Source organism: Hibiscus syriacus, unplaced genomic scaffold (genome assembly GCF_006381635.1).
Source record: "Hibiscus syriacus cultivar Baekdansim isolate YM2019G1 unplaced genomic scaffold, ASM638163v2 tig00111278_pilon, whole genome shotgun sequence".
NCBI classification, from domain to species: domain Eukaryota; kingdom Viridiplantae; phylum Streptophyta; class Magnoliopsida; order Malvales; family Malvaceae; genus Hibiscus; species Hibiscus syriacus.
The window spans coordinates 165,156-175,742 of NW_024063045.1; the positions used below are offsets into that span (position 1 = coordinate 165,156).

At 32.2% G+C, this 10,587-nt stretch overlaps 2 protein-coding genes across 2 annotated transcripts; both read left to right on the forward strand.

Moving 5' to 3' along the window:
* Positions 1-2,140: 2,140 nt before the first annotated feature.
* On the forward strand, positions 2,141-7,472 carry LOC120157934 (shaggy-related protein kinase theta-like). Its single transcript, XM_039168901.1, has 13 exons — positions 2,141-2,554; positions 3,968-4,219; positions 4,406-4,498; positions 4,802-4,861; positions 4,970-5,242; positions 5,374-5,448; positions 5,775-5,831; positions 5,914-6,054; positions 6,375-6,425; positions 6,513-6,608; positions 6,690-6,773; positions 6,925-7,027; positions 7,114-7,472. Exons 1-13 carry the CDS (start codon positions 2,492-2,494, stop codon positions 7,173-7,175), a joined length of 1,410 nt encoding a protein of 469 aa, XP_039024832.1. The 5' UTR covers positions 2,141-2,491; the 3' UTR covers positions 7,176-7,472.
* A 588-nt stretch (positions 7,473-8,060) lies between these two features.
* LOC120157911 lies at positions 8,061-8,972 on the forward strand. Its single transcript, XM_039168889.1, has one exon. It carries the CDS (start codon positions 8,061-8,063, stop codon positions 8,970-8,972), a length of 912 nt encoding a protein of 303 aa, XP_039024820.1.
* The last annotated feature ends 1,615 nt before the right edge of the window (positions 8,973-10,587 follow it).

A 10,587-nucleotide genomic window follows, 5' to 3' on the forward strand; every position in this document is an offset into this window, starting at 1 on the left:
ATAGTTGAAGGTTTATAGTAGTAAGCATTTTAATTTATGCATTGAATTGTTTATATCCCGATTATAGTAAGAATTTTATATTTTATTATTTAATCATTATATATATTTGAAGAAAATTTTAGGGGAAACTTGATTTTATTGAATTAGTCTATTTTAATATAGAGTTATTAAATAAGATTAGAATCCGATAAACGTTATAATATTTTAAAATATATGATATGATATATTTCAGTTCAATAAAATTAGAATAATGAAGACAATTTATTAATTTAAAATATGTAAAACGATACATTTCAATTACAACATATTAAATTCTTTTATTTTAATTTTGCATTAAATGTGATTTAAAATATAAATTAAACATATGTATTTATTAATCAATTTACTATATATATATATATACATATATATTCAATTATTTCATGTTTGAGTCCTTATAAGGTCATTTATTACCATTAAATTATATAAATTATGTTCTAAATAATAGACAAATTTAGTGATCTAGCTTAGTAGTTAGGTTGGTTGATTTTTTGGCTAGTGTCCTAGGTTCAAACCCTACCAGCAGTGGTTATTGGTTTAATTTATTTTCCATCCATTCGATTGGTGACCCGATTGATAAAAATGAAAAATCGGTGGTTAAAGTAAAAGGATAAATAGTTAGGTGGTCATAGACATAGTTTACCCTAAAAACTAATGTTTTATAAATATTGTGTTTTAATTAAATTACATTTAGATTTTTAACTAATTTATAATTATACGTTTAATACTTTATAATTTAATATTTAATAAATTAATTTAATGGTGTACATCATAAACGATGCTTATCCGTGTTCGTTGAGTGTGACAACATCATCTTATTAATAATTTAGTTTAAAAATTAAAAAATAATATATTCTTTTTTAAATTGATTGTGAACTTTTCGAATTAATTATCAACTAACTCATTTAAGTTCATTAATAACTAAAGTCGAATTCTAACTAGAATCGATACTATATACTTTGAGTGTTAACGAATTTTGACCGTATTAAAATCAAATAATTCTAGTTCTAGATGTACGTCGTCTCGATTCTAAGGTCGTGTGTCTTGATTAATCCATATCATTTCACATCGTATACTTAGTTTTGATCGGTCAGTCTCTTAGTAAAAATTTTCTATATACGTAAGAATTTGAACTCGAGATCTTATTTAAGCGATATCAAATTATTTACTACTTGAATCAATCCTTTTGATTTTGTAGTTTAATTTATTGGCTTTATGTTTAGCGTGGTCTAGTTATTATATTTTCCTTTTTCAAGATTGAAAATATATGTCCACATAGTTTATCTTTGTTATTATTAAATTTGTATTTAAATTAGTATGAGTTAATTAAATATTAATTTAAGTGAAAAAAATATTATTTTATTTTATAAATTGGCAATTAGTATTATTATTAAAATACATTTATATGTATACATATTTTTTAAATAAAATAAATAAAATTTATTTATTAAGATTCAGATATAAAATTAATAAATATAGGGTTAGAATCCACTTACACAATGTAAAACTCTTTAGTTTTACATATATTTAAGACCGTTTGATGTGAGAAAATAGATGATTAAGATTGACTCCTTATTTTTTTCAATGAATATATTCTCATTTCATACTGTTAATTTTAACTATCTATTTATATATTATCTAACAGTATTAAATCTATGTAAATTTTTTTTTTTTTTTTGCATTGTATAATATGATCTTATCCTATATATATATACAAATCGTTTACTATGCAAATTATAATCATTTATGGAATAAAAATTTATAGATTTATATTTTTACGTTAAATATCTTTTTTCATCATATTTTAATAAATTTCGACGCGATCTTAATTAATTAAAATCAAAAAGTTTAATTAGTCAAAATTCTCAATTTAAAAAGGTCAAAGACTGGTCAAAGCTCCCCCGAATATTCCGCGAGGAATATATGTCTAAGAAGTCAAAATCCTCCATATGTCCCCGTAAATACGACTTTCCAAAAGGACAGTTTAGGCAAAACGAAAGATACACTCTTTTAACGACCGTTGGATCCCTCAATGATCAAGGATCGACGGATCGAATCAACTGTTTGACTGCAAGTACAAATTGGCTTTGATCCAGCTTTGACCAAAATAGCTTTAACGGAAGAATTTATTGAGGGAGAAGAGTTTTCTTTTTCATTTCATTTTCATATTTTATTTGATACAGAGAGAGAAAACGAAAGAGGAGTTGAGGATTTTTGTTTAATTTTATGTATTTTTTTAATCTCGTTTAGCTCCTGTATTTTGGTTATTATATTTAATTTTTGTTTGGATTGCAATTTTTTTCCATTATTTGTTGTTTCTGGTGATAAATTTGAAGGCGGAGAAGAAGAAGATGCAGACGTTATCTCTTCTCTTCTCCTATTTTTCGTGATTGGCGAATTCGTTGTTTACTTACGGGGTAATTAGGGTTTGGTTTTGTTGAAGTCTAAAATCATGAATGTTATGCGTCGTCTCAAGAGCATTGCTTCTGGTCGTTCTTCCATTTCTTCCGATCCTGTAAGTACTATTTTTCCCTTCGTGGATTTATTTTGAGTTTTATTTGCTGGATTCAATCGGTGGCAATCTCTGTTTGTTTGCTGGGAAATTGGATTAAAAGAAGGAAAGTGAAACGAAATGTTTTTTTTTTGTTGGAATATTTTTAAGCTTCGTTCATTAAAAAGAACCTCTTCCTTTTTATTTTCCTAATCTTTATATCGTATTTTAATCATTTCTGGCATACATATGTAGGTTTAGCTAGATTATTAATTGTTTTAAATGCAACATAAGAATTCTCCTTCCTTTTTTTCTTCTCCTATCGAGAATATCCTAATTTGAATTATATGTTTGTGTGAGGTTAATTTCCTGTTCTTGCTATTATATATGTATAAGCATTGGTCTTGAAATAGCTTGAGTTGGAAAGAGTCTGTTTTAAAGTTATTCTGAAAAAATGTTCATTTACGAATGATAAAAATTGGATAGTGTTGTTATTTATCCAAAAGTCAGCTTCCAAAATCCAAAAGCTCTATATTCTTGGCCTTTTGCTTTGGTTTCCAAACCATGATTTTAACAGCCAAAGTCAAAATTTTGTATATGTTTAGGACAGCAATAATGAAAAGGGGGCCTGATTGTCATAGGTTAAGTGTAGGTTTAGATTATATGTTCATCAATTACCATGATGGTGGTTAATGGTAAAATGTGCTTTAGTAGTGTGTTTTTGCATTGTTGTTATGTTGGTGAGATGGTAATGTGTCAAATCACTGTAATTGTTTTTTCCCTTGAGAATGGGTAATGTTGTAAACATACTTCTTTTCCTTGGAATGGAATGTTTAAAATGCTTCAGATTTATTGCATGCCTAAATTGTTTTGTTCTTGTGATGTTGAATGCAGTATGTAATAATTAACCGAATTCTAGAAAGTAAAGGAAATTGGATAATTACATTTGACCCTCTACACTGCTTCTTTTTCTTTCCTCCCCATTACACCCACTGGAGAGTAATTGATCAAATCCACAACTAAAATTGCTGCATACCACTTACTTAGAGTTTTGATCTTAAAGCTCAGATTGGTCCTCTTTTTTGTTTTTATCCTATCTGTTTATCTTCCCTGAACTCGATTTTAATGGATACTGGTGACATAACAAGATGATCCACATAATCTTATGCTAGTGTGATAGAGGCTGCTTGAATGAGGAGGCTGAACTGAATGTTGATTTGTAACTTAGGCTACTTGCCTGTGTCTGTTTGCTTCTTCATTACCCACTTATGCATGAAACACCTTTGTGCTGAAAGGAACACTATGAAATTACGCCGAGACTAATATCTAAAGGTAGCAATATTAAAGGCACTCTATTATTCTGCGGATGCTTGTTTACTTCTAGGCTTGTGTTTTCATGTATTGAGTTCTTTTGGAAAATTATATTTTTCTCATTAGGGTGGGGATACTAGCTCCAAAAGGGCAAAGGTTGATCAAGAATCAGGTAGGGGTCATGAAGAATCAAGTTTAGTTGAGAGGAGTACCACTGGTCTAGATCAGCATATGGCTTCCACGTCACGGGAAACAGTTGCAAGCACATCCAGGGTTACTTCTGTTGCTAGACAAGAAAAATCAGGTGTTGATAAGCTCCCTGATGAAATGTATGAAATGAGAATTAGAGATGAGAAATCTGCCAGCCATGATGACAAGGTGATTTTGGTTCTTTTCTCTTCAAAATGTATCTATTTATGCATGTTTATTTTTTCTCTTAAACCCTGTCTTCATTACACATACATGCACACACATATGTTTATATACAAGTTTGAAGCTCTTGGGTTATTTATCTAGCTTGCTTGGTTATTTCTAATATTACTGTTTCTGGAATGTAACTCACAGGATCTGGAGGCTACTGTTATAAGTGGAAACGGAACAGAAACAGGGCAGATAATTTCAACTACTGTTGGTGGTCGAAATGGGAAACCAAAACAGGTGACTTGATTTTTGGTTGACTTGTAGTTTCACATGATTAACTTGCCATCTAAATTTCAAACTATCCTTAGCAGTCTACATGTGAGCTCATGCTGCTCTATTTCTTCTTTAATTTGGTGTTTTCACTCTTTTTTCCTTCTTGGTAGAACGGGAAAAGGATTTCCCCCTTTCTGAGGCCATGTGTTATAGTTTCTATTTAAAAATGAGCCCAATTTCATGCATGGTATATGTTTATATTTGATTATAATGTATGGGTTGGGCTGTGAAGAATGTTTAACAATGCATTCTTTTCTTGGGTCTCAGACAATCTCATATATGGCAGAGCGTGTGGTTGGCACTGGTTCATTTGGTGTTGTCTTTCAGGTATGAAGTTGTTGTGGTGTAGCAATCTTCTGTTTTATCTTAATGTTTGCATTTATTCAAAACTTTTACCCTCCTCGAGTTTTAGCGACATTTTATGTTTTGATGTAGGCTAAGTGCTTGGAGACAGGTGAATCTGTTGCTATAAAGAAGGTTTTGCAGGACAAAAGATACAAGAATAGGGAGCTCCAGATTATACGTATACTTGACCATCCTAATGTCATCCAGCTGAAGCACTGTTTCTTTTCAACCACAGAAAAAGATGAGCTCTATCTTAACCTTGTTCTGGAGTATGTTCCAGAAACCGTTCATAGAGTTTCAAAACACTACAGCAGAATGAATCAGCGTATGCCCATTGTTTACGTGCAGCTGTATACATACCAGGTAACCTTGACCCTTTCTTGCTCTAGCTAATTGTAGTGGGTTGCAAAATTCTACTGATTTGAGTTTTTAACACTTTGAGTTTATATTTTTAGTGCATGCTGTGACAATCTATATTGCTTTCCTTTTTGTAGATTTTCCGTGCTCTAAATTATTTACATAATGTTGTTGGTGTATGTCATCGTGATATTAAACCGCAGAATATACTGGTAAGAGATCTTTGCATTTTTTTTAATAAGCTGGAGGTTGATGGTAAGAAATTTTTTGAATATCTTGTTTAAAGGATGTTACTCATCAACTTGACAATTTGTTATCACTTGAATGCACTATAATGTGTTTCTGTGGAGTGTTGATTGATCATATTGCTTTGCCCTCGACTTTTTTGAGTATGCTGATTTTATAATGTTATTTTTTTCTGCAAACTTTGGTTTGCTTTAACTTGTCTTTGCTTCTATTCTTCTTCTTCTTCTTCTGTTAATTGTTTGAATATTGAATGCCAAGGCATATTGGAGCTAACATCATGAGATATTTACAGGTAAATCCCCACAGTCACCAGGTGAAGATATGTGACTTCGGTAGTGCAAAGAAGCTGGTATGTTCAGCTTTTTACGAAGTTTTAAAGTCGTTCAATTTCTTGTTTGTAAAACTTATGAGATTTTCTCTACAATCTTTAGGTCCCAGGTGAACCCAACATATCATATATATGCTCACGATATTATAGGGCTCCGGAGCTTATATTTGGGGTGACGGAATATACAACTGCTATTGATATGTGGTCTGTTGGTTGTGTGGTGGCTGAGCTTCTGCTTGGACATGTGAGTTTATAGAAACATATATCCGATGCAGCTTTGATGTCAACGTATTATTTTTCCAATTATATTAACATTCACGATAGGTGTTTTTGTATTTAAAACATCGTTATTTTTGCTCTCGGCATCTATTTCTGCACCATGAAAGGATACAATCATCTTTTTAACCCTTGCTATTTGTTGATGAGCTTTAGAGTCTTTTGACATCCAGAAAATCTGTGTGAAAGCACATTTGCTGCTTTCGAGTTCTTATTTCTAACATCCATTTATAGTATGCATTATACAAGGTATGTGCTAATGCATATTCACTATTATACCATTTGCAGCCAATGTTTCCCGGCGAAAGCGGAGTTGACCAGCTAGTGGAAATTATTAAGGTATGCATACTTGGTTTTTCTTTTCTTGAGGTTTTTCGTTTTCTCTGTTTACTCATCTCTCAACTTCCTTTTTCTTTATCATATCAGATACTGGGAACACCGACGAGAGAAGAAATTAAATGCATGAATCCAAATTACACGGAGTTCAAATTCCCTCAGATCAAAGCTCATCCATGGCATAAGGTTTGCTGATTGGATCATCTCCTAATTTCCTTGTAAAGAAAAGTGGGAATCTTACGCCATTATGTGCCATGCATTTTTCAGTTATTTCATAAGCGAATGCCCCCTGAAGCAGTGGATCTTGTGTCTAGGCTGCTCCAGTACTCACCGAAACTACGTTGTACAGCTGTAAGAATCTTGCTTATTGTTGTTTTCAGTTCGGTTGCATATGCACTCGTGCTTGTTTACTTGAATCTTGATAGGGGATTTTAGTAACGATCGAGTCGTGACCGTGTTCTCTGTGTTGCATCTAACGAGTGCATAACTTCCTGGCTTTCAGTTGGAGGCGTTAGCGCACCCTTTCTTTGATGATTTGAGAGACCCGAATGTGAGCCTGCCTAATGGACGAACCCTACCTTCTCTATTCAATTTCACAACTCAAGGTAGAGCTACTTCAGTATTTTCGCATCCCCTTTTTCCCTCTTGAAATTGTCTTTGTCCAGAATTACTCGTGTCAATTCTTATTCAGAACTGGCTGGTGCGCCTGATAAACTACGGCAACTTCTTATCCCTGAACACGCAAGAATATAAGATCCGATGAGACGGCATCTGTAGGCATTGTAAATTGGTGTTGTGATCTGCCATTAGTGACGAGCTACACCCCGCCACCACAGGCTAGTTCGGATAGTCTTTTTTATTTGATTTTATAGTTACAAGCAAAGAGACCGGAAAGCGCCAGTCTGGGATTCAAGCAGTCGTTAAATGGATACGCCGGTGATGGTTTTTAGGTGGATGGAATATAGGATTGCTGGCCCATGGGGTCTTGGGATTTTTTTCTTCTTTTAAATAATATTTATATATATTATTTACAATATAATGTGTTATTTACTGTATTACCGTTATGAAAGTGATCCGTTTAACTTAATTTGTTTTATTTACAATATCAAGGTTTAAACTCTTGATCCTATTTAATGATATAACAATCATCCATCTTGTTAAATCAACTAATAATTAATATATCATTATCTTATGTTTAATATTAAAACAAAATAGTTTAAGTTTTAACTAGTTGAGCCTTCTTATATCGGTCCAGGAAACCTTTCATTTTAATTTTCATGTAAAACTGATCAAATTTTCAATTGAATAATACCTATAAATCAATTTTAATTTTAATTTTTAACTGTGTTTCATTATTATTAGTTTCATATTAGAGAAAAAAAATACCTAAGAAACGAAGTGAATGGGTAGTCAACAAACAATGTTTGAAACTAATCAAAGCATCAACATTGTTCTTTTGAAATGACAAAAGAATACCTATTAATTATCGTAAATATTCAGATTATATTCCTCTGTTATTCACATTTCCAATATGGTATCTTTCACCAAGGTTCTGGGCATTTTGTTTTCACGCTTCTAGTTTTTCTTCTTTTCTGTTTTTTCACTCATGGAGTAGAATCAGTCCAAGAGACCAAGAGCATGAAGAACGATAAGAAAAAGAAACAGAAGAAGGAGGTGCAAGTCTCCATCACCAAGAAGCATGAGGAGATGGTTCAGTTCATGCAAAAGTTGGTCCTCGGCTCAACTCCGTCCGGCAATCTAACCGTCGAGGAAAGGAACGGAATCGGACTCACGGAACGCTTAACCGACATATTCGTTGGGGAAAACGATGGAGATTTGCTGATTCAACAAAGCGGTCGGGAGGATAGGATTTTGCAATGGTTACAAGCTTTGGATGTGCAAGTAATTGGCGCCTGTCAGATCGATGAAAGGTTAAAGCCCTTGTTGAAAGTCAGTGTCTCAAACGGCAACGCCGAGGATCGATTGTTAGCTCATTTGAGTCAGCACTTTGAGCCATCGGAAGTTGGTATGCTGGCGAGGTGTTTTTGCATACCTTTGGTTTCAATTCGAGTGGGGAAGATCAACAAACAAGGGAATCATTTTCAGCCTACTGCTTTAAGGGGAAACTTGAGTCTTGCACTCTTGCCATCATCAGACTTGCGCCTTTCGTTTGTTGGGGATGATGGTCAAACAGAGAGATTGTTTACCTTAAGTGACAAACATCAGTGTGCTGCTATTTCCATCAATGAGATTCCAACAGACAGTTCTGGACGATCTTTCCTTGTGAAAGTGCCAGATGGCAAAGGTTTTTACTATTGGTGCTCGGAGAAGTCAAAGCTCTTGGGGTATGAATTGGTTTCAAAGATGAAGGATCTAATCAAGAGAAAACCATCTATAGCTGAATTATCTGGAATCAACGAGTTACGACTTAGTTGTTTTGTAACTCCGCTCCGTGCTTTTCTCCTAGGAACAACAGTTAAGGTACAAGCACATTCTGGTTTACCTTCACCCAGTACCGCGCGTGATGCCATTGATGAGCACTATGGGTAATCTTCATCCACTGCATCACCTGCTTTTTTTTCTTTTTTCTTTCAATTTGGTAAAGCAAAATGAATATATTACTTGGGGTGAATTTGTAATAAGTATGATAATATAGTCCTTTAGATAAAAAATATGTCAAGGAACCTTGTAAAAGAGAGTGAAGAAGAAAGAAATGAAGGTGAATAAGAAGAACGAAAGGAAGCATTAACACTTTCGATTCAAAGTGGACGGAAGGAAGCATCGGCACTTTCGATTCAAGAAGAACGAAAGGAAGCATCGGCACTTTTGATTCAAGTGAACGGAAAGAAGCGTCAGCACTTTCGATTCGATTGTTCATATTTTCAATTGTTCAACTTTTAAAATGTTTCGTGACAAGATCGGAGTGCAAGTCTGTTCACGATCAGAAGAGGAGAAGAAGTAGAGAGAATGTTAGCAATATACTTAGAAGCTTCCTGAAGATGAAGTTGTTATAATAGCTAAGGTTGTTAGCAAGTTAGTTTTGATTAGTTGTTCAGTTAAGGTGGTTGTATTAGCAGCTGATACAGCTAAGAGTAGTAGTATATAAGGAGCACCAATCTTGTACTCAAATACACGTTTTACATAATAGCAATATTCAGATTATATTCCTCTGTTATTCACATTTCCAATAGTAAATAATGATAAATATTGTATTATAAAATAATATGTAAAAGTTGAAGTAAAAAAATGAACTGGATAATTTAAATGCATCAAATTTTAATCGCATTTATAGATTTATATTCATCATATAATTTTAAATCAATGTAAAATTAAAAAAAAAAATTTATTTAAATTACTAAATATCAATCCTTATCTGTATTTTTAAAAATATTATACTGTTTATATATTTATTTATTTTACTATACTTTGAAACATAAAAAAATAATATAATTTTTTTATATTTACTTTATAATATTATATATTTAACTTTCAAATGATATACTCATCAGTCATCACATCGAATACATCATAAAATTGAGAAAAAGAAGAAGAAGAAGAAGATAAAATTAATCATTAGATTTCAAATCCGGTTTATATTTTAAAATGACCTGATTTTTTTTTGTTTAATTTTATTTTTAACAAATTTTTTTGTTGGACTTAGACCAAAACTATAGCACTAGAACAAATTTACTTTTTGAGTATGAATGACAATAATTTTGTAAATTTGGACCAATTTGATCCAAATTACTTTTATTAGGGATGGAGGTAGGGATTGTTAAAAAAATTGAATAATTTAGGATAATTATAATAAGTAATATCTATTTAGAATTTTCTTGACCTATTGAATATTGTTCAAATATTACTCCAAGTGGCAACCAAAACTTGGAAATAACCCAAGTATTTTACACCCTACCAGATTATTATTCAATAATAAAAGGGACAACATACCGCGTGTCATTCAATTGTTTATAAGATAATAAATGTTTCATTAAATTTTAAAAATTATAAATAGATTGTTCAATTAATCAATTGTTATAAACACGTGTTGGAAGCTGGTTGGAACCTGGCGGTATTTTGGTGTGGTGGGTTCATATGTATTCTTTTTGCTGTAAACGTGAAGAGGTTTTTAAACGATTTATTTTGTATGTATTTAATAAAATCATAC

Excerpts from the sequence above, each read along its gene's own strand:
- LOC120157934 (XM_039168901.1), top strand. The coding sequence starts at position 2,492 with ATGAATGTTATGCGTCGTCTCAAGAGCATTGCTTCTGGTCGTTCTTCC. Across the intron at positions 6,055-6,374 it reads CTGAGCTTCTGCTTGGACAT|CCAATGTTTCCCGGCGAAAG; the intron begins GTGAGTTTATAG and ends TACCATTTGCAG. Across the intron at positions 7,028-7,113 it reads ATTCAATTTCACAACTCAAG|AACTGGCTGGTGCGCCTGAT; the intron begins GTAGAGCTACTT and ends ATTCTTATTCAG.
- LOC120157911 (XM_039168889.1), top strand. The coding sequence starts at position 8,061 with ATGAAGAACGATAAGAAAAAGAAACAGAAGAAGGAGGTGCAAGTCTCC.